Genomic DNA, 24,386 nt, shown 5'->3' on the forward strand with positions numbered 1-24,386 from the left:
GGGCCTTACACAGAGTTTTTATCAGATTTAGTGCTCAGCTCAGATAAAATCATTATTGTGGGTGATTTTAACATCCATTTAGATGCTAAAAATGACAGCCTCAACACAGCATTTAATCTGTTATTAGACTCAATTGACTTCTCTCAAAAAATGAAAAAGAACCCACCCACCACTTTAATCACACTCTAGATCTTGTTTTAACATATGGCATTGAAACTGAACCTTTATCAGTGTATCCTGAAAACCCTCTGCTGTCTGATCATTTCCTGATAACATTTACATTTACAATAATTGATTACACAGCATCAGGGATTAGATGTCTCTCTTGTCTGAAAGTGCTGTAACTGAATTTAAGAGTATAATCCACCCACTGTTATCATCTTCAATGCCCTGTGCCAACACAGAGCAGAGCAGCTACCTGAATGCTATGCCAACAGAGGTCGATTATCTTGTTAATAATTTTACCTCCTCACTACGTACGACTCTGGATACTGTAGCTCCTGTGAAAAACAGAGTTTCAAATCAGAAGTACTTGACTCCCTGGTATAATTCTCAAACATGTAGCCTAAAGAAGATAACTCGTAGCCAGGCTGACAAAAAGTCAGAGCACTGTTGAGCCAACCATTCCTTTAACTACTAATGATTTCATTAACTTCTTCACAAATAAAATTATAACCATTAGAGAAAATGATTACTCATAATCATCTCACAGATGTAACGTTATGTACAGCTACTTTCAGTACCATTGATATTTTTTTAGTCTTTTCCTCCAACGTGTCTTTTAGACCCCATTCCTGCAAGACTGCTCAAAGAAGTCCTGCCATTAATAGAATAAGGAATGGCTTATTTGAAGAGTTTCAGTCAGGTTTCAGAGCTCATCACAGCACAGAAACAGCTTTAGTGAATGTTACAAATGATCTTCTTATGACCTCTGACAGTGGACTCATCTCTGTGCTTGTCCTGCTAGATCTCAGTGAAGCGTTTGATACTGTCAACCATACTATTCTATTAGAGCGATTAGAGCACGCTGTAAGTATTACAGGTACTGCGCTGCAGTGGTTTGTATCATATCTATCTAATAGACTCCAGTTTTTTCATGTAAATGGAGAGTCTTCCTCACACAATGAGGTTAATTATGGAGTTGCACAGGGTTTGGTGCTAGGACCAATTCTGTTTACATTATACATGCTTCCCTTAGGCAGTATGAGCAGAAGGCATTGCATACATTTTCACTGCTATGCAGATAACACACAAATTAGTTCAACTGCAGGAATGTCTTAAAGACATAAATCCCAGATGACCTCTAATTTTCTGCTTCTAAATTCAGGTAAAACTGAGGTTATTGTACTCAGCCCTGAAAATCTGAGAAATATAGTATATAACCAGATTGTTATTCTGGATGGCATTACCTTGGCCTCCAGTCCAACACTGTGAGGAACCTTGGAGTGATTTTTCACCAGGATATGTCCTTCAGTGCACATATTAAAAAAAAAATACGTAGGACTGCTTTCTTCTATTTCAAAATCCTGCTCCTCACAAGGTCAAGGTCTTAAATAATAAGGCCCCATCATATCTTAATGACCTTATAGAGAAGACTAACTTCTTATTTACAGGCATTCAAATTAAAGATTGTTTTATCACTGATTTTTTTGAAGAAAGCTCCTGACTAAGAAGTCCAGGGTTTCAAGAGTTCTTGTTCCTTTGTTTAAAAACAATTTAAAACATTTCATTACTTAAATCCTATCAACAACTAAAATGTTCTGACCCAACGAGGTCAGTATTGTAGTGAAGCAATATCAATAAAAATTTTATTCACATTGACAGTTGAAAAAGGCACAGCTGCTTGAGGAAGTTAGTGTGGGACTAAAAAAAAATCTAATAGATAAACAGATAAATTCTGCAATGCGTAATTACAAAGCATATCTTTAAACTATAACTAGGCAGCCATGTTTTAACTGGAGTGGTCATGTCAAATTGCAAACAGCCTACAGCAATGCATGTTTACTCTACCATGAATGTTTAAAAGAAACACACAATGTAATCAAGATCTTAATTACCACAGTTTGGTAACAGAATAATTGAAAAAGTGGGGTAATAACTATACAATTATGCACATAAGAGCCTTGCATTGTAGAGCTACATATACTAAGTGATGCTACAGTTAAATTAGAAGAACTTACTTGTGTGGCCCGATAACTACATTCAGACTGGTATCTGTGTGCAGGGGATAAGCACAGGAGAAGGGAAGACTCAAAGGAAGAATGAAGGACAAATTAGCCAGTGGGTAGATGAATAAAGTGTTGGAGTAGATGACATGTGTGCTGTTGATCTGAAAGACAAATGATGACATTTTCAGTCAGTTCATAAATCATGTCACCTAGAGAGAGTATAATCACCAGAGACATGTCCACACGGTTTGAGACAGTGAATTCTTTTTCTCAACTGCTGTTGTTCACTTTTGTCTCATTGGATAAAAAAAAAAAAAACATTTGCTGGCCAACAACACAGTCTTAAGTACAGCAATCATGAACAGATTCAAAAAGGCATAGCAGTTCACTGACTTGATGCACTATGTTTGTACACAGAACAGATTGTGTATGAGGGCTACATAAAAGAGTTGATCTGAAGACAAAATGGAGGAGCATGTGCTACAGCTGACACAATTATGAGATAATCTTGTCAGGTAAATATCACTCTGCAATGTTCAGAACCCACTCGGCTTAAAGATAATCACTATTTGTTCCAAATTATTACAGCAGTGTGTTTTGTTGGGGCAGTTAAATGACAGAAAGAAACAAAAGTCTTTACCTCCATGAGATTCCCACAGGCCTCTGCCCGAGCCTCCACTTCATACCAAATAATATCATCATGGACTCTGACCCAGGAACAGTTGCCATAAGCCAGGTTGCCCGAGAATGAGTTCAAACCAGAGGATGACATGTTGCCCATATGCAGACCTACTTGGATTTTACCACGGCCACAAATTAATTGTGAAGGCTGGAATGGAGGCTGCCGGACTAAAGAAAAAGACATGAGGTCACTAATTAAAAATAAAAGTAGATGAAACAGAAAATACCAAATGAGGCCAAGATGAGTACCTGCACAAACCATCATCATAGTATAACATTGTAAGTGTATTATTTCAACGATATTTGAGAACTTTAACTTACTTTCACATATAGCATTGGCATCATGACGGTGAAGACAGTTGTGGACTCCAAGCCCATTGTGTCTGCAGTCAGTTATTGATGATTCATTTCCAAAACAACCTACATCATCCAACCAGATGATTCCCCTGCCCTGTCCATAATATGCGTGTGGTGGTGATCCAAGGACCCTGCCACAGCCCAGATGTCTGCAAACAACGTTGGCATCATTCCGGTCCCAGGAATCATGACACACTGTGCCCCAATGTCCATCAATGAAGACCTCCACTCTGCCAGAGCAGCGGTTCTCACCATTGACGAGCCTCACTGATACAGCAGCTAATGGAAAACCAAGAGAAGGAACACTTTCTATGGGAGGTACTTCAGAAAGGTGAAAGGTGGACTTATTAGAACAATATGAAAACAACATAATCAGCTTTGTCCTCTGTCTTGCAATGGTTGACAGGTGACAACTTTTTATTTAGAAGTTATTTATAATTTGTAGCTAATTAAATAGTTCTTGGGGCAGTGTCTGTGGATTCATGGAAATATTGTCATAGTAAGTTTATCTTTAATTTAAAATGTTCTCTTAATTCATGACTATAAGAAAAAATTGCTGTGTGGATAAAGTATGTAACTACAACTCATCTTAGTTAAATCTTATCTCAAAGGCAGGCAGTAACAAAGTTGAATTTCACTGTCTTTAGCTTCACGTGTTCATATATTTACCTTCACAGACGACACCAGCATCCTCAGAGTGACCACAGTCATGAGATCCAAACCCTCTGTGGCGGCACTCAGAGATCTGTGATTCGGTGCCTAAGCATGTGACATCGTCCAACCAGATGGGTCCGTTCCCCTGTCCAAATTGTGCATTTGCTGGTGCTGAGATGACCCTGCCACAGCCCAGCTGTCTGCACACCACCTGAGCATCCACCAGGCCCCAGTTATCATCACACACTGTCCCCCACTGTCCACTGTGGAAGATCTCCACCCTGCCAGAGCAGGAGCTGTTTCCATTAACCAGACGGACCTCGCCCTCGACTGCTGTGCTGTTGATTCCTGGTTGGACTGAAAGTAAAGTGTCTGTGAACTCAAAAGACAAACTTGGTCTGCACATCCATCAGCATTAATGAGTATAAGCTCTCATTAGTACATCTCAACATTATTGTTTTCTTACTGGGAATCAAACTCAATTCAGGCTCTGAGCACAGACTCATCTTTTACTTTGCATTTGACTCCATGTGCTGCAAAACAACTTTACATTTAAATGGTAAATTAAAACAACAAATGAGAATATTTTACTCATCACTCTGATATCAACAGTAAGAAGTGGAGGATACCTGAAATATGCACAAAATTTACCTTCACAGATGATGCTGGCATCTTCATTATGACCACAGTTGTGGACTCCAAGCCCGTTGTGTCTGCAGTCAGTTATTGATGATTCATTTCCAAAACATGCTACATCGTCCAACCAGATGGGTCCGCTGCCCTGTCCAAAAGCTGCATTTTGTAGTGCTGAATAAGCGCTTCCACAGCCCAGCTGTCTGCACACCACTTTGGCATCATTCAGGTCCCAAGAATCATCACACACTGTGCCCCACTGTCCATCACTGAAGACCTCCACTCTGCCAGAGCAGCGGTTCTCACCGTTGACCAGCCTCACTGTTGAAGAAGCTAATGGAAAACCAAAAGAAGGAAGACTGTCAAATTTTACTGGAGTATTTTTCAATAGTAGTATCTGTACTTCTACTTAAGTACAGATTTTCTGTACTCTTGCTACCTCTGGTGGTGCTGTAAAAGATGCCACCACTACAACATGTCAGTACATGAAACTTCTTGCTACTTAGATATTCCAGGATCACCTGTAAGTGATATTACTGCAAAGTGGAAACTCATAGGAATCACAGCAGCTCCGTCACAAAGAATCATTCTATGTAAAGTTACAGAGCAGTGTCTCTGTGTGCTGAGGCACATAAGTGTCCAACACTCTGCTGACTCAATAACTGCAGTGCTCCAGGCCTCCTCTGGCATTAACAGCTGTGCAAAAACTGTGCAACAGGAGTTTCTTGGCATGGGTTTCTATGGCCGAGTAGCTCCTGTAGATCTGGGCACCTGCCCAGTATTTTTGCCTGTATAGTGGGGGTTACTAGTTATGGGGTTCTTCCCCTTTCTTACTCATTTGCTTCTCCTTTGTTGAATCTTTTCAACAAAGGTTTAAGGTAATGCATGGACAAATAACTAATAAAAACATAATTGTATTCAAAAATATAAAAACTGACCTTAATGCTAGACAAATTTTTAAATTGTAAAGACATTATTAAAGACATCTGAACTATGTTTCTAAGAAATCATAACTTAAAGACAAAGGATTTAATTACTGTGGATAAAGTACTTAATGTGGATTGACAATTGTTCTATAGTTATGCAACTATAAATCCTCTCAGCACTGTTTTATCTCAAAGGCAGGCAGTAACAAAGTTGGATTTCACTCTCTTTAGCTCCACATGTTCATATTTACCTTCACAGACGACACCAGCATCCTCAGAGTGACCACAGTTATGAGATCCAAACCCTCTGTGTTGACACTCAGAGAGCTTTGATTCGTTGCCTGTGCATGCGACATCATCCAACCAGATGGGTCCGTTGCCCTGTCCAAATTGTGCGTTTGTTGGTGCTGAGAAGACCCTGCCACAGCCCAGCTGTCTGCACACCACCTGAGCATCCACCAGGCCCCAGGCATCGTCACACACTGTCCCCCACTGTCCACTGTGGAAGATCTCCACCCTGCCAGAGCAGGAGCTGTTTCCATTAACCAGGTGGACCTCCCCCTCGACTGCTGTGCTGTTGCCCACTGGTGTTGTGGTAGTGATGTTAGCAGGCACATGTGTGGTGGTGAAGTTCTGCGGCCTTGGTGTTGTTGGAAAAACAGTGCTGTTGATTCCTGGTTGGACTGAAAGAAAAGTGTCAACTCAAAAGACAAACTCAGTCTGCACTTCCTTCTACATTAATGAAGATAAGCTCTCATTAGTACATCTCAACATTATTGTTTTCTCACAAACTCATTGTTTACTTTGCATTTGACTCCATGTGCTGCACAACAACTTTATATTTAAATGGTAAATTAAAACAACAAATGAGAATATTTTTCTCATCAGTTAGATGTCAGCAGTAAGAAATGGAGGGGACCTGAAATATGAATAAAATTTACCTTCACAGACATTTAATTGGGTAATGGAAAAGAAAACTATTCCTCCTTCATGGAGGGAAGCAATAATTTCCATTATACCAAAAGAAGGAAAAGATAAATTATAATGTAGTAACTATCGCCCAATCAGTGTATTGAATATTGACTACAAGTTGTTTACATCTATTATCTCTAAGAGACTAGAAATGATATTACCTAGGTTAATACATAATGACCAAACGGGTTTCATTAAACAGAGACAGGCCCAGGACAACATCAGAAAGGTTTTGCACATATTGAGGCAAGTTGACAAACAAAAATTAGAGACCTTAGTGTTAAGTTTAGACGCCGAGAAGGCGTTCAACTCAGTGAGATGGTCCTTTTTATACAAAGTGCTTGAGAAGTTTAATTTTGATAAATCTATAATTGATATTATTTCAGGGCTATACAACAAACCAACAGCTAAAATCAAAATCAATGGGGACCTCACCGAATCATTTATATTGGAACGAGGGACACGACAGGGTTGCTGCATTTCACCGCTGCTTTTTGCTTTGTTTATAGAACCATTAAGTCAGTGGGTCAGGCAGAGACAGGATATAACAGGAGTAAGAACGCCAGGAGGGGAACAGAAATTAGCAATATTTGCTGACAACTTACTTTTAACATTAACCTGTCCCTCACAGGCACTCCCCCAAATCATGGAAGCACTATCACAGTATGGTTCTTTATCGGGATATAAGGTCAATGTAAATAAAACGCAGGTATTAACTTTAAACTATGAACCACCAGTTGAAATTAAGAATCGTTATAAATGGAAATGGGATGCAGATAGCATTAGGTATTTAGGGGTGGTAATACATCGTGACTTCACCAAAATGTTCAATGCCAACTATGTCCCTCTAAATGAATCTATAAAATCAGATATACAAAGATGGAACAGTATTCCATTTCTGGACCTACACTCCAGGATTGAATCAATCAGATTAAATATTCTTCCCCGACTGCTGTATTTGTTTCAGTCTCTACCGATTGCTATACCACAAAAACAGCGGCATGGGATAGAACATTGTCAAAATATATCTGGAATGGGAAAAAAGCTAGAGTTAAATATAAAACGCTCCAATTAAAGAAAGAAAAGGGAGGTCGTGGGCTTCCCTGTCTACCAGAATATTATTGTGCAGCTCAGCTAAGACCACTGATTTGTCTCTGTTGTCCAGACTACACCGCCGGATGGAAAGATGTTGAAGGAACAATAGTAAAAGGAATACCAGTTTCAGCTTTAATATCGGACATAAAATTGCAGAATAAAATACATATGGCAGATAAACCTATACTACAAATAATGATATCTGCTTGGAAAGAAGTAATAAAAATTGGTGGTTTGGAAAATGCCTCTAAGGTTTTAAGATGGTGTGCATATGATTCAGATTTTACTCCAAATCAATATGATAATAGATTCAAAAACTGGATTTCAAAAGGTATAACTAATTATTATTCATTTGTCCATAAGGGAGCATTTCAAAGCTTTGAATCTTTAAGGAGTAAACATGACTTGGGGTCAGATGATTTTTTTTAGATATCTACAGATCAGAAATTATTTTAATCAAAACTTAAAAGTGAACCTAAACGAATTACAGTTTGTAGAAACATTCTTATTACTAACCAAATCTGAAGCGCAAAGTAAAATTATTTCTAAATTATATAACAGCATCTTGCCGTGTAAAAACGACAGCACTCTGTATATTAAAGCGAAGTGGGAAAAGGAGGGTAATTTGTCAATTACAGAGAAGTGTTGGGCTCACGCATGCAAGATACAGTGGGCTACCACTGGGTCTAATGTTTGGCGTGAATTTTGCTGGAAAAGCATCATGAGATTTTTCATTACCCCTGCTCAACAAAGATATCGAGGAATTGGTCATAAATGTTGGAGATGTGGGGGAGACGGAGCTAATCATTTCCACGTCTTTTGGGACTGTAAAGTTAATCGCCAGTATTGGTCTCTAATCCATGATCATTTACAAAATGTTTTTTCATTTGTTTTTCCTTCAACTTTTGAGACCATATTTTTGTGCAATGTACCAGTGGATGAACTGAATTCCAACGACAGAAGACTCCTGTATATCCTTCTGGCCGCAAGTAAAAAGCCTCTTACGAGTAGATGGCTTAAGCCTGAACCACCAACGATGGAAGACTGGATACATTCTGTACAAGAGATCTATATGATGGAAAAAGTGTCATTTTCTCTTAAACTTCAGAGGGATACCTTCTACGGAATATGGTCTAAATGGACAGACTATGTTAAGCATATGAGGTGTGATTTTGTATAAGACGTTACAACCCTGAGTATTATGTAAACCTACCTGCCCTGCTGCCTCCTAACCCTAGTCCCTTTTTTTTTCTTCTCTTTCTTCTTTATTTTTCAATTATAAGTTAAAAATGTGACAGCAAAGAAAGTGTAAAAAGGCATACTACTGTTATGTTCAACTGCTGTCTCAATAAAAGAGATAATAATGAAAATTTACCTTCACATACGACGCTGGCATCTTCACGGTGACCACAGTTGTGGACTCCAAGCCCGTTGTGTCTGCAGTCAGTTATTGATGATTCATTTCCAAAACATGCTACATCATCCAACCAGATGGGTCCGCTGCCCTGTCCAAAAGCTGCATTTTGTAGTGCTGAACGAGCGCTTCCACAGCCCAGCTGTCTGCACACCACTTTGGCATCATTCAGGTCCCAAGAATCATCACACACTGTGCCCCACTGTCCATCATTGAAGACCTCCACTCTGCCAGAGCAGCGGTTCTCACCGTTGACCAGCCTCACTGATGAAGCAGCTAATAGAAAACCAAAAGAAGGAACACTGTCAAATTTTACTGGAGTATTTTTCAATAGTAGTATCTGTACTTCTACTTAAGTACAGATTTTCTGTACTCTTGCTACCTCTGGTGGTGCTGTAAAAGATGCCACCACTACAACATGTCAGTACATGAAATTTCTTGCTACTTAGATATTCCAGGATCACCTGTAAGTGATATTACTGCAAAGTGGAAACTCATAGGAACCACAGCAGCTCCGTCACAAAGAATCATTCTATGTAAAGTTACAGAGCAGTGTCTCTGTGTGCTGAGGCACATAGTATGTTAAAGTGTCCAACACTCTGCTGACTCAATAACTGCAGTGCTCCAGGCCTCCTCTGGCATTAACAGCTGTGCAAAACTGTGCAACAGGAGTTTCTTGGCATGGGTTTCTATGGCCGAGTAGCTCCTGTAGATCTGGGCACCTGCCCAGTATTTTTGCCTGTATAGTGGGGGTTACTAGTTATGGGGTTCTTCCCCTTTCTTACTCATTTGCTTCTTTGTTGAATCTTTTCAACAAAGGTTTAAGGTAGTGCATGGACAAATAACTAATAAAAACATAATTGTATTCAAAAATATAAAAACTGACCTTAATGCTAGACAATTTTTTAAATTGTAAAGACATTATTAAAGACATCTGAACTATGTTTCTAAGAAATCATAACTTAAAGACAAAGGATTTAATTACTGTGGATAAAGTACTTAATATGGATTGACAGTTTTTCTACAGCTATAAATCCTCTCAGCTCTTTTTTATCTCAAAGGCAGACAGTAACAACATTGGATTTCACTCTTTATAGCCCCACATGTTCATATTTACCTTCACAGACGACACCAGCATCCTCGGAGTGACCACAGTTATGCAATCCAAACCCTCTGTGTTGACACTCAGAGAGCTTCGATTCGGTGCCTATGCATGCGACATTGTCCAACCAGATGGGTCCGTTGCCCTGTCCAAATCGTGCATTTTTTGGTGCTGAGAAGACCCTGCCACAGCCCAGCTGTCTGCACACCACCTGAGCATCCACCAGGCCCCAGGCATCGTCACACACTGTCCCCCACTGTCCACTGTGGAAGATCTCCACCCTGCCAGAGCAGGAGCTGTTTCCATTAACCAGGTGGACCTCGCCCTCGACTGCTGTGTTGACCTCTGTTTACAACATCAACAACAACAATAATATTAATAATAATAATATTAATGACGATGATGATGCACTCAGAAATCAGTGAGCCAACTGAATCAGTTACAGATTCATCACATTTAAAGTGTAACCTTATCTGCACACTATGTATAGTACAATGCAGGTGGCTCCACAAGTTTGTAGAGATAGTAGTTTCCATAGCAAAATTAAATTAGTAAAATTAACATGTTCATTTTTGTGATTTGCATATCTGTCCTCACTTGTGACTTATGACTCTGTTATAATTTGTCTGGAGCAAATATTTCATTAGTGTCTTAATTAGATCCCATCCGTATTTGATAAAGGAGAAGACAGTGAATCACACAGTGAGTTTATGTCTAACTAGAAATGATTTACCTGAAGAGCTTCCTGTGAAAATATGCACAAGTAAGAGTAAAAATAGTCCAGCAGGTGCTCCCATAATTGATCACATCCACCACTCAAACTAGATGAAAAAGACAAATGAGATGTTTTAAAACTGCATTTTTATATTACCCGTATGTCATCTTATTCTGCATAAAATCTATAACTTCTGATGTGTCTGTACTTACCCTGGAGAGTATCTGAGAATCCAGCTCTTAAGCTCACAGTGAGGATGGGAATTTATAGGCCTGTTTCTGTGTGCAAAGGACAAATTGAAGTGATTGATGGTGAAATATATAAGTGGGTAAGATAGAGAACTTATTCATATGACATCAAAGGAGTTACTTATTAATCTAAGAAGAAAAAGAAGGTCACATTCAAACTGAACTGACACATCCACAAAGCTTGAGTCAATAATTTATATGGTACAACAATTAGAGTCAGGTCAGAGTCATAACTTGATGTTTGCACATTCCAGCAATGAAAATACCAAATGAGGTCAAGATGAGTATCTCCACATAATCATAACTTAACATTGTAAGTGCATATTTCAATTTTTCAGTATGTACGAACTTTACGTTCACATACAACATGGGCGTCTTCACGGTGACCACAGTTGTGGACTCCAAGCCCGTTGTGTCTGCAGTCAGTTACTGATGATTAATTTCCAAAATATCCTACATTGTACAACCAGATGGGTCCGCTGCCCTGTCCAAAAGCTGCATTTTGTAGTGCTGAACGAGCGCTTTCACAGCCCAGCTGTCTGCACACCACGTTGGCATCATTCAGGTCCCACAAATCATCACACACTGTGCCCCACTGTCCACTGTGGAAGGTCTTCACGCTGCCAGAGCAGATGCTGCTACCATTAACCAGACGGACCACCCTCCTCGACTTTTGTGCTGTTGTCCGCTCAAGTTGTGGTAGGTGGAATAGGTGTGGTTTTGGGAACTCTAGCATCTGTTATGTTGACCTTTGTTTACAATAATAATAATCATGCACTCAGAAGCCTTTGACCCAACTGAATCAGTAACAGGTTAATCATATTTAAAGTCTAACATTACCTTCACAGTATGCAAGTTGGTATGTGGGTGGCTACACAAGTTTGTAGACATAGCAGTTTGCGTAGCAATGTTTAACATGAATGGTCTGTGACTGATAGTAGCAGCAGCTGCCACTCCAAACATTGCACACAGTGCGATTTACAATTTCACCTGACCATGTGGGATGAGGTTGTGTTATCCACAAAGGCGCATCGGTTCTACACCTGTTTGATTCCACACATTACTCTGGAATACTGCAACAGTTGTAACCGCCTTTTTATTCTTCTTCGTACTATCTCTGTTATGGATTCCGCCGTGTGTACGCGGACTAGTGTGCTCCCAAGTAACTTGTGGTAGAGCTAGCACTTTTATTTTTGATATTTAAAATAAATGAGTACTTGTGGAAAGTTAAAAGCTGTTGCTCATTTGCTGTCCACCTGCACACCTCCGCGGCTGGCTTCATCTCCACCACATGTTACTATACGAGCACTGGTTTGGTCCAGAAACAGGCGATACCAGCCTTCCCAGTTTTTTATCTCGATCACAGTGTATATCCAAAATATTTTCAGCAGTCATCATTCAATGTGATGTAGTTCTGACAGGGGTCCACACATTGGGAATTGATGCAGTCCATGCCTGAAGGACAAACTGTGTTTCCACAGGGAAACAGAACAGATTGGAAAGAGACGGACGGAGGAAGGCTCCAGACATTTATATGATCACGGTGTGTTGTAACAGATCTGAAATGATGTGCATGGTGAGTTTGAGGAGGAACACTCCTCATTGTTCACACAGCCCTTCTCTGCGGACCAGTGGTAACCTCGGTTACAGCAAGAAGAGTCACTGCAGATTTTTGGGTCATAGCTGGTGAGGCCTTCACTTACAAAGCCATCTTTACAGACACGTGACTCGTTCACGTGACTGCAAGCAGGTGGCTTCAGGATGACAAGAAGTACAGCTGGTAACACGAGTTCCTGCAGAAAGAAAAGCCATATGCTGATGCATCCATTTAAATAGAGGTTAAATGTTTTATGAGCCAGGATATTTTTTTCCCCTGCATTCATTCTTTCATTCACTACAGAGTGAGAGTGACACAAATCTGACAACATTCTTATAAATCAAATTATATATCAGTCTATAAAATTATTAACATTATTCTCATATTTGTAAGTGCAAGACACTTACTGACACTAGAATAGAGAAACATGTTGGTCAAAGATGCAGCGAGGGGACTTTTTGGGTTAAAAACTTTCTATTTTTTTAAAATCAGATCTGACGATGACTGCATTTTAAAAAACGTTTTAAAAATCCTAAAACTTTGTTAGTGTCTGTACTGAATCTTTAATTTCGAGTGAGTGTGAGCATGAGAATATATATATATGACCTCTTTCTGTGTTTCTTTGTTGGAAGACATAAATTGCTCATTTATAACACTTATTATTATTATGTTATTATTATCAGTCTTGGCGTCTGAGTTGAAACGCGATATTTGCATGTTGTATATATTGTTTAACCAGATAATCTTACCTCAGGTTCCTCTTGTCAAATTCTCATCTGATAATATTTCAACTGATGCCAAGTGAACTTTAACACTGATCATCATGCATGTATTTCTCAGTTTATTTGCATTTATGTGACTGGCTTTAAAAAACTTGATTTTCATCCTTGGAAAGCAGGACTTGTGCATCAAACTTGGCTGACCCAATCTGATTTATTGCATTTTTTGATACTGTCTTGTCACTTCTTAATGGAATAAATAGTATTACATAGTATCTCTTAAGTCGGTTGCAGTTTCTGCTTTGCTATATTTAAGTTAATGATAGCCTCCTTATTTTTTCTGAGAAATGCTTGCCAGAGAAGAGTCCAAAAACAACAGAAATCTTTTTAAGAAGCCATATATTTATGTACACAAGGGCCTAAGTTGGAGGGAGGAGTCGGATTGAATACCCAAGGCCTCAGTAGCAGGAGGCCTGTTGCAATCCTAGCATGAAAATTTGGTTTTGTTTAACATTTTCTTAATCAAAATAATCAGTTTCTGGGAATGTTAATAAATTATATATAGGTGACTGCTAATATGCACTTTGAGTCATGTTTTTTAGTATAAGCACTGAGAATGAGAAAAAGTTAACTGAGGAAAGTTAGCTGTTAACAAATGTATTTTAAAATAAAGGTGAGAGGAGCACAGTTGACTGAATGGTTTATGCAGGCAGCCGTTCTTACAGTCAGTAAGTCAATTCCCAGATGTGACCACATGTCAAAATGAGCCATCACAGCTAAAAGGCATGAAAAGCACCATCCTTCATTTCCAAACAGCCAAACGGTGAATAAGCAGCAGAGTACCTTCTCCAAATGGTGTGAAACAAAGTGAGTTGATACAATAACAATCATTTGTACTGATAGCAGCTTGAACAGAAAGCAACATGTGTGAGAGATATGGCTATGACATGGTTATGGATCAAGAAAGACAGAAGAGCTCTCAAAGAGGGGTTCCAGAGTCATGTGCTACAACCCTGTTTACATCTCTCAGGATGTATTTAACACTCTGACTGTTATTAGATGTAAAATAACCACAGTCAAGCATAATTAGCTTCATTATAGGCTTGGTGCGTATTTTTATCTTCATCATGAATAGAATCATCTTCACCGGCTTTTTTCTTTTCACAATGGCACAGTGGTTAGCACTGTTGCCTCATAGCAAGAAGGTCCTAGTTCGACTCCACCACCTGGCTGGGACCTTTTCTGTGTGGAGCATGTTCTCCTGTGTTCGTGTGGGTTCTCTCTGGGTACTCTGGTTCCTCCCACAGTCCGAGTACATACAGTTTGTGGGGTTATGTTAATTTGTAAATCCAAATTGTTGCCTCGAGGCAAGTGTTTAAAGTCCCTGTCAGTACTCTTGCTGTAGCATTTTGAAATACCTGGGTATTTAGATCCTCATCATTAACAGATTCGTCTTTACATGATTTTTATTGGCTGAAAGCTCTGTTCACTAAAGCAATGTGGCTGTCATATAATTTTGTTACAACATTTCTGAATTGGTGGATACATAGAAATAACAAAAACAAGGACAAATACAAACATAGAAATCTTTCATGTAAAATCTCCTTGAGTTTTTTCCGCTCACTGTACTGATCTTTATTTGTTAATAAATAATCAGCTCCTCAGATAACAGAAAGCTCAACAAGTCAACAAGGACAGGTTAAATAATAAATGAGCCTGTAAAAAATCAGAAACTTGTCTTAGTGATTAAAATTTAATTGCAGAATCTTTTTGTCCTGTTTTCTCATGTTTATCCTGTTGTTCTTAAAATGGACAGGATACATTGATGGAATGAAGCAAAGAAAAGACTTTTGAGAACAGGAAGTGCTCTCTTTAAAAAATGTACTCTTCACATCCCACAGCTGCTCACTCAAATATATGAACTCTTGCTACCAAACAAATTTCCTGTAGATGAACAGTTAAGACAACCTTGAATTTTGAACCTTGACGTGTGATCATTTGATTCAGAAAGAGTCATAAATGATCATTTAGGAAATGAATATAATTACCACATTTGTCTTGGCCCTCTGCCTATCAGTGACCATGTAATCTAATTTTCCCTTTCAAATTCCCATCATGGGAAGCCAAGTAGACGCACCCTTATGGAAAACACTGTCCTCAGCTGGAGAAAGGTAAAAAATAAATAAATAAATTATACAGCGTAATCAGGGACCATATAATGACCAAAAATGTGCCTGAGAGCAGCACCACTTTGAGATTATTGTCCTGGATTTCACAACTGATCTTTGTGCCTGTGCGTGTGTGTATGATTGTGTGTGTGTATAATCACTTCACCCCACCAATCATTCTGCTGAGTCAAGTGATCACTGTTATCTCACTGCTATCTCTCCTCTCTTCCTCAAAGCCTTTGTGGGAAAACTCTGTTTCAGCCTCTTACTAAAGACAGGGCGTTCTTTTGCCCCCTGAATCCTCTCCTTTCTACTGGAATTAGAGTTTGTTTTTAGGTTTTATTATTGAGTTTATTATTAAGTATATTTATCTCAAATTTGTCTTTAAAACTTTAAGTAAACTGTTTTTAGATTTAAATGTTTTATATAAAAGTGATTTGACTAAATAAGAAGACACTTCCTACGTATTCTTCACATCTTAGAAACCACACGGTAATCCACCACAGGAACGCCAAGCAAAACAACACTATCATATAAAAACACAGAGAAAAGATGAAAAATGTTTGAAAACAACATATAACAGATGGGTTGAAGAAGATGATTTTAAATAAAGGAGATTTGTGGTGTTTTAGTCACAAAATCTTGAAGAATCATATTTTTTATGTTTTATATTTATTTGCACCAGAGTACCAAAAGAATTAATAAATTTTGGCAGTTTTATTTGCACAAACATTATCCTTGAATGTTTGACACTTCATGAAATGTCATGAAGTGGTGCTAAAGAGAAAAAGCTCAAGTAACATTTTGCAACTAATTTGGTTAATTTCTATAAGGTCATTAACATTGCTGGGTATGAAAAGGGGTAATTGTATTTCAAATCAACCAAGCCCCCTGCTTGACCAACAAGGCTTGGTTGTCCAAAGATTGCAAAGTCCCATATTTGAACACACATAAATCCAAAAATCCAATGTGAAATTCCCAGTCACAAAAATGAAAAAATTCTATTCCATGTTGAATCATCAAATTTTTTAGACTATTTTCTGTTAAACCATCTCAGATTCATCTACACATTTTGTCATCCATATTTACGTTTTTAGTGGGAGAAACGAGGGAAAAATGAGAATTTGCATATTAATGATCAAGGAACTGACCTCCCAGACCGTTGTTTGGTGATTTACTTGTAGTCATTCTATTTCCTCTGTACTAATACTTAGGTTTATCCCAGCTGTGTCCTTACCAGTTTCCAGCCCTCCTGATTGTCAGGGGCGGATCTACTGGGGTGGCATGTGCCACAAGTGGTTGATTGTTACACTCTGGAAATGGAATGAAGGTGAGTGTTATTAACCTTCTGGGGTCGACAGATGCAACACTATCAAGAGAGAGAGAGAGAGAGAGAGAGAGACAGAAAGGGGTACACAGACACTTTGCGCAGGCACCGTCTCCACCTCACTGAAGCCAGTAAACACGTCACTGGATTTGGCCTGGTGGCAAATTCATAAAAGGAGACATAAGACTGCTTTATTAGAATTTTTACCTCCACAGATGACTCTGGCATCTTTACAGTTAAAACAATTGTGGACCCCAAACCACGTATGTTTGCATTTGGTAGTGCTGAATTAGTGCTGCCACAGCCCAACTATCTGCACACCACATTGGCATCATTAAGATCTCAGGAATCATCACCAATAGAAAAACAAAATATTAATTGGGGTAAGTAAAATAAGAATAATGTTATTGGTAGACAAGGCTTGCTATGATGACTGCGTAACATATAGGATGATGTGGAAGAATGGGGGAAGGTGCACACAGGTGGTGTTGTTGCTTTGGGTCTTTGGGCAAGAGTTTCATGTTTCTATTCTTAGTTTATTCTTTTGGATATTTCAGTCTGTAGTTCTTGTTACTTTTGTACTCTGGCTCTGTTTGCATTTTGAGCACTGGTTTATATCTCAGCATAACATCTCCAGTGTCCTTTTGTATCTTGTTAACTCTTGTCTCTCTCCGTGTTTGTTACTTCCTATTTTATTTTCACCCTCTGTTGTCTCCTGTGCAATCTATAAGAGATAAGAGACAGAGAAGCTGATACAGACTCTGGCTACGTCTACACTAATCTGGATAAATTTGAAAATGGCATTTTCGTCTAAAAACGCTCCACGTCCACACTGTTGTTTTCAATCGTTTCCTAACAGTTGTTCATCCACACTGAAACGACTGAAAGCACTTGTTCCTGTATTGCGCATGCGTGAAACGAAGACGACCTGTGTAATTTCTGCCTGCTGTTTATTTACTTACTGGTTCTTTGAAACGTTGAGGAAAAGCACCAAGTTATTTAAATGGACTGACAATGAGGTGGAGTTCTTGCTGCAAGTAACACAAAAGTAAAAAGTTGCAAAAGTGAGTGAGAATTAAAGAATTTGGAGAAAAACTATCTGGAGCATGTACAAACTGATATTAATCTTTAATAGGGCTGTCATTGGTCACATCACTGCATCATATGACTAAAATGCGTCATTGTTTTCGAAATGCTCCGGATTCACTCCGCGTCCACACTGCAATACAAAAACGGCGTTTTCAAATGTATCCGCTTTGGAGAGCGTTTTCAAAGAGCTCAGTTTTCCTTGACCAAAAACGCCGTCTCAGTGTGGACGGAAGGCCAAAACGGAGAGAAAAAGAAGCGTTTTCAAACGAAAACGTATTATGTGGACATGGCCTCTGGGTAGTAGGGAATTAGTTGCCAGATGGCTTGGAAAGTACAGCTAAAGTGATGAGGGAAACAGCCAAGAAGGTATTGTATCCTCTGGACCGTGGAATTGGTGGTGGAATGAGGAAGTACAGGAAGGTGTTCAAAACAAAACAAAGAGATCAGCAAAGAAAAAGAGGGGTAGTGAAGGACATGAACATGAATTGTTGAAAATTAGCAGTAGCTATAAACCTATGTGCGGTACATCAGTTTCATGTCTTGCACTTTAACTATGTTAAACTGCACTGTCCCTTTAAATAAATAAATTCAAATTCAAATGATGAAAGTAGACTAGAGCACTGGGCGGCTAGGCGTACAGAAAAGAGAGAGGTAGCAAAGAGACAGCAAAGAGAAAAGACTTTTATCGACTTGTCTAAGAGAGAGGGTAGTTGCTGAGATAGTTTAGATATCTGCAGAGAAGATATAGAGTTGATGTATTTGACCAAAGATGTTGATTATGGAGCTTCCAGGTGCTGGACCACATAGAAGATTCATGGATGTGGTGAAAGAGGAGACGCAGAGGGTTGGTGTGACAGAGGAGGGATAGGGTGAAATGGAGGTGATCCACTGTGGAGAGCATGCTAGGGAGCAGCCAGAAGAGGAAGAATGAAAACAGATAACCTATCTAACCAATTCAGGCTAAACTATTGCACTGATAAGATACCATATCTTGGTATTGTATCTTGATAGGATAAAATCTTGGTATCTTATCAAGATATGTTTGTTTTAGATTTGCTCTCACATGATTTTTACTGTAAGATATGAGGAATAGGCTTTGATATAATCTGACCTCCTTTCTGTTTTATGCAGGTAGTGTCATACAACATTCAAGTCTTACAATTAGAGTCATTACAGAAGATGTCGTTAGGCCCCCGTTTTTTTAACAAATAAAAATGTATAAAAATGTAAAAGAAAATCTTTTGAATTTGAAGAAAAACATACAAACTCGTTATATCTAACCCATTTAGATCAAAATATTACATAGACAAGACATCATATTATCTAAACCAAAACTAAAGTGCACATGATAAGACCCAATGGGAAATAGTGATGTTATTTGATCTGGTCATATTCTATAATATTTGCCTTAAAGGCATGAATTCATCTGTAAAGAAAAACTAACCTTTTTTCTGCCTATAGTCTGTTTTAAGATTAAAAGAACAAAAGCCTAGTGTTTGAAGTTAGTGAAAGAAAAAACAAGAGGCTCAACAGCATGATCAATTCATTTCACTTTTACTAACAATAGAAGCATTTAGACTGTCAAACACATGAATAAAAAATTATAATACGACCAGCCCAAGTAGCCTCTTTTTCTCAACTAAAAGCCTGTAAACAAAACACTAGTGATGACAATGTTGTCTTATTTAGTATGCAGCAGTAGCCTGTCCTCTCGGACACACACGGCAATCAGCTTGTTACTATAAATACAATGAAAACCTTCACAGCCTTTATCAAACCATCTGATCAGCTAGCATAATTGAAGAATCTTTTCAACTACTCCCATCTGTGTGATGCTAAACTGACTGCCTGTTAAATGTAGATTTGATTTGAAATTTTCCTCAGTTACTTTTATAGTCTTCTGTAAGCCAAATTAAGTTCACTGACTGAAAAGGTGCTCTAGCCTGTGAGCTTCAGGTCAAGCAGTGTAAAACAGACTTTACAGGAAAGAGACACATAAAAACACATTTATGCATTTTTGGAGTCACCAACTGAATACATGCAAATTCTGGCAGTAATGCAATGCATGCAGTTTGTGCTGATGTCACTGTGACATGCACAAAAAGCATTCCTTCAGTGGAGAATCTATGCACTGCTTGACAATTTTAAATTATAACTCAGGTCACATAAAAGGTGCTCAGTGTTAAGTTACTATGGTGATCTTATGGGTAAAAAGGAAGGCCACCTTTGTCACACTGAAATCTCGAGTTGAGGCTCAGCACAGCTCACTAACCTGTTAAACTCTCCTTTATTTGTTTTTTAAAATTTTTTTATTATGTGTGACTCTCATTATAATTGCATTCTGTAAAGCTATGTAGGAGTTATTCAACGGTGCTTGAGTTCAACCCATCTGATATTTCCTGTTTATGATGTGTTTTTTTTAAATATATATATATATTTGATAGATCTGGTTGTTATCAGAGCTTTCCTTTTTGTTCTTCTATTCAGTTATTTTCCCCTTTGAATTATAATTTGAGTAAAAAAAAGCCAAAAAAAGCACTGGATTGGACTCTAGACCGGTCAATCAAAAAGTAAACTCAGAGACACGCCCCTGAAAACATTAGCCATTACATGACCTTCAGCCACAGCATTTATCACATCACTTAACGTCCACCAGTGTGATAGCTTTATTTACAATAAAATAAATGAAATGTGAGGGTAAATAACTTACTAAACACAAATCCAGTGTTTTGTTGGAGGCATCCAATGTAATAACAGGAGAGCGTAATTTTTACTTTGGTGCCTACAGAGTAGCATGAAAGATATGTCATCCTGGTCTAAAAAGCATTATTTACCATTATTTAGCACTAATTAGGCGGTGCAGTTTGGTCGGTAACCTTTTGGAAAACTGTACAATTCTTGTAATTTTGTTTTTAACCTCCTAGGACCTGGCGTCCAAATATGCGGACATCACATTTTGGGATGTCTAGACCAAAATACCTAATTTTGCTCTACAAGGGACTGATATCCACTTACGAGGACATTATACTGCCACTGTTCTATCAAAATTTAAAACAAATGTCCTCATATGTTGATCTCATTTTTCTCAGAAACAAAAATTAAATTAAAAAAAAAAATCTGGTAATTCTTTGTTTTTACATTCATCAGGTCCCAATCAGCCCAAATAGCAAAGAAAAATTAAAAATGCATGCCATGAAAGAGTTTGGGTCTTAGGAGGTTAAATAATAAAGTCGAGACGTTATTAAAGTGCTGACCTTCAGCTTTAATTCAAAGGGATTAAAAAAACTATTAACTGCTTAGGAAGCCATTTTATACATAGTTCTGTATTTCAGAGGTTCAAAATTAACTAGATAAACTAACATAATTTTACATTTGAATACTTGGATGAGGATTCTTTGCTCTCAATAACTGCCTGAAGTTTAGAATCCATGAACATCACCAATCCCCCTCCGCGAATTGCTACCTTATCGTGATGGAGGGTTTTGTGTGTTCCAGGGATCCCAGAGGCTGTGTTGTCTGAGGGCTTCTGCCCCCTGCTAGGGTCTCCCATGGCAAATTGGTCCTGGGTGAGGGACCAGACAAAGAGTGATTCAGAAGACCATTATGAGATGAAAATCTAGGGAACAGTTCACCCTGCCCGGTATAGGGTTACCAGGGCCCTGCCCTGGAGCCAGGCTCAGGGAGTGTGCCTGAGGGCGAGCGTATGGTGGCCAGGCCTTAGTCCATTGGGTCCAGCCAGGCACAGCCCGAAAAAGGGACATAGGCCCATCGTCCTGCAGGCCCACCACCCGCAGGAGGCATCACAGGGGTCGGGTGCATCGTGTGTCAGGCGGCAGCCAGGAGCGGAGGCCCTGGCAGACCTATCCCCAGCTACCAAGACAGCAACTGGGAAGAGTGAACATCACCAAATGTTGTGGTTCCTCCTCTGAGATGCTTTAACAGGCTTTTATTGAGCCCATCTTCAGTTGTTACTTGCTTGTGGCTCTTTCTGCCTTCAGGCTTTCTTCAGTAACTGTAAACCATGGTCTACTAGGGTTCAGATCAGTGACTGACGTGTCTATTGAAGAATATCCTATTTCATTGCCTTGAGAAATTCTTGCAGTATTTTGCTTAATCTGAGCAGAAAGTACAGTCGCATACTCATCACCAGGAGTCACATCATCAGTAAACACAAAGTTAACTGGTTTCTATTCTTAACCATACATGCCAAGGCCATGACATTACCTGGTGATGTGGTATACTCTGGATCATACTCCTTCTTTATTTGATCACTCGTGAACTCTTCGTTATCTTGCTCATAGGTATATATGTTTTTAAGTCAAATGATGGCCAGGCTAAGCTGTTAATGCTGTACTTTTGTAAAAATCTCTTTAATTAAAGCTGGAAATCTGCACTTCACTCATATCTAGAAAATTCACTGTTGTAGTGTACAGAGGATCACAGAAACAGTCATTGTCCAAAAGCTTACAGACCTGATTTTCATCATGTAATACAAATGACAACCTCGTGGTGACACCAGAGGAAAAGTTATCAGTTAACCAAAGTCATTCAAATCCTCCTTCTTTGACTGTTGATACCCATCCCAAATTTAATGGCAGTTTATCAAAATATGGAAAATCAGTAAACCACCCACTGTCACCAAAGTGCTTGGCCATAGAGGTCATATGTTTGTTGGTGTTTTCTCTGTTTTCTCTGTATTATTGTCTATACCTTACAATATAAAGCACCTTGATGAAACAGTTGTTCTGATTTGGCACTATATAAATAAAATTGAATTGAATTGAATTAATACCTTCTCTGCAATTTTCATACGGTGCAATGAAATCTAAGGGGTCTGATTAGACTGTGTGAACTGTGATACTTGTGGTGGCGTCGCAGTTTATCACCCAGTTGGTTTCACATTCCAGCATCAAAGTACAGTTTTAAACAGGATGCATACCTTATTTGGACAGTTTGCAGTCATACAATGAAAAAAAGCCCAAACGGAACAAAATATCAAAAAATATGTGTAAAATATTTGTGAATAATATATTTAAATCATCTCTCTACTGAAAACATAGTTCTGGCAGTTAATATCACACTACAGGATGTTTTTGGATGTTCCAGATCACTCAGCTGGCTTGTCCACTAAAAATAAAGAAGAAGAAGAAAAAGTTTATATGGCGGTTATTAGTTTAATATAAATCACTATGTCAAGACATGAGCTCTGAATCCAGGTTTTAATTCATACTCACAAGTGATTGGTCCAATGGTGACGGGATTCAGAGAAGCTGAGTTGGAAACAGAGCGATGTGTCCTACTTGTGCACGACTACAAAGGGCAAAAGAATGAGAAAAGAGATATAGGATTTAAACCAGAGAAATTTTGGATTATGGAGTAGTGCTAAAGTGAAATGTGGAACTCACTGGTACACAGTTGTAGTTCCTCTGGTTACACAGGCTGAGGCTGCAGTGAAGATAAATGTCTCTGTATTGACCCTGGAGCAGGAAGAGCAGAGCAGAGAAACGAGCTCGGAGGGACGAGCCACTCTCAACTATTGACACCTTTTGGCGGTCAGTGGGACACCTGTGAGAGAGGAGGGAGGAGATCAGCAGGGTCCACACACTTCACTGTATCTCACAAAGCATTGGTGAGGTTGGAGAGATGCACATACTTGTTCTGGATGAGAGGATATTGTGTGGGATCATCAGGGTTTGGTGAGTGAGTGGCGTAGCAGTCCTCCAGAACAGCTGCCAAAACTGGATCTGTGTCCTCCACAGAGACGCCCACATACAGAGGTGAACCCACTGGGAGGAAGACTTGGCCTGGTGGATAAGACTCAGTGTAGTTGGAGTTGCGGAACAGAGACATGGAGGCTCTAGCTTTTGGACCCGAACCTGAAATGCCTCCAGTGAACCTGACAAAGGGAAAGAAAATTATATAATGCAATGATCTCTCAGACACTACTTGCTGCTGTCTTTTTCCTGGTTTGTGTAAGAAGACAGCTTTGGATTTGTTTTCTTTAAAAGTCTGATGGTTCGAGCCCCAGCTCCTCCAGACCATATACTGGAAATGTCTTTGGAGATGGTGCTAAACATGCATCCATTGGTATGTGAGCATGTGCAGATAAAAAGTGCTTCAAGTGCATAGAATCAAGTAGTTGAACAAGTGAATTTGGCTTGCGGCGTAAAAGTGCTTTGTGTGTTTAATATTAGTGAAAAAGCACTGTCTAAATAACAGATTATATAGCTGATTTAAATTTTACACTAGAGTTTTAATCCAGTCAACATGTTTTTGTTATGTTAACTGACAAATCTCCCTTTCTGACTGGAAAGAAGACTTTGTTTATTTTATTTTATAAACTTTATTTTATAAAGTCCTAGATATATATTTATTTTGAGCAAAAGGCAAAGTCTCTTGAGGAAATTGTGCGACTAAAAAGACATCCGCACTGGTAAAACGCTGCCTCCTGGTGGTAAATGTTTGTTAAATTCTGCACTGCATAATTACAAAACATATCTTTAAACTACAACTAGGCAGCA

The 24,386-nt window shown here is 38.9% G+C and overlaps 1 protein-coding gene across 1 annotated transcript in view; it reads right to left on the reverse strand.

Annotated features, from left to right (window-relative positions):
* Window positions 1-24,386, reverse strand: part of LOC134629789 (deleted in malignant brain tumors 1 protein-like) — a 48,509-nt gene that overhangs the window by 2,966 nt on the left and 21,157 nt on the right. Inside the window, exons 13-24 of the mRNA XM_065471235.1 lie at window positions 23,519-23,761; window positions 23,271-23,430; window positions 23,100-23,175; window positions 11,423-11,643; window positions 10,018-10,345; window positions 8,862-9,248; window positions 5,671-6,102; window positions 4,518-4,826; window positions 3,873-4,190; window positions 3,171-3,485; window positions 2,809-3,017; window positions 2,181-2,329 (exon numbers count right to left, since the gene is read on the reverse strand). Coding sequence (XP_065327307.1) covers window positions 2,181-2,329; window positions 2,809-3,017; window positions 3,171-3,485; window positions 3,873-4,190; window positions 4,518-4,826; window positions 5,671-6,102; window positions 8,862-9,248; window positions 10,018-10,345; window positions 11,423-11,643; window positions 23,100-23,175; window positions 23,271-23,430; window positions 23,519-23,761 — 3,147 coding nt within the window. The remainder of the gene's footprint in view (window positions 1-2,180; window positions 2,330-2,808; window positions 3,018-3,170; window positions 3,486-3,872; window positions 4,191-4,517; window positions 4,827-5,670; window positions 6,103-8,861; window positions 9,249-10,017; window positions 10,346-11,422; window positions 11,644-23,099; window positions 23,176-23,270; window positions 23,431-23,518; window positions 23,762-24,386) is intronic.

Source organism: Pelmatolapia mariae, linkage group LG6, assembly GCF_036321145.2.
Source record: "Pelmatolapia mariae isolate MD_Pm_ZW linkage group LG6, Pm_UMD_F_2, whole genome shotgun sequence".
NCBI classification, from domain to species: domain Eukaryota; kingdom Metazoa; phylum Chordata; class Actinopteri; order Cichliformes; family Cichlidae; genus Pelmatolapia; species Pelmatolapia mariae.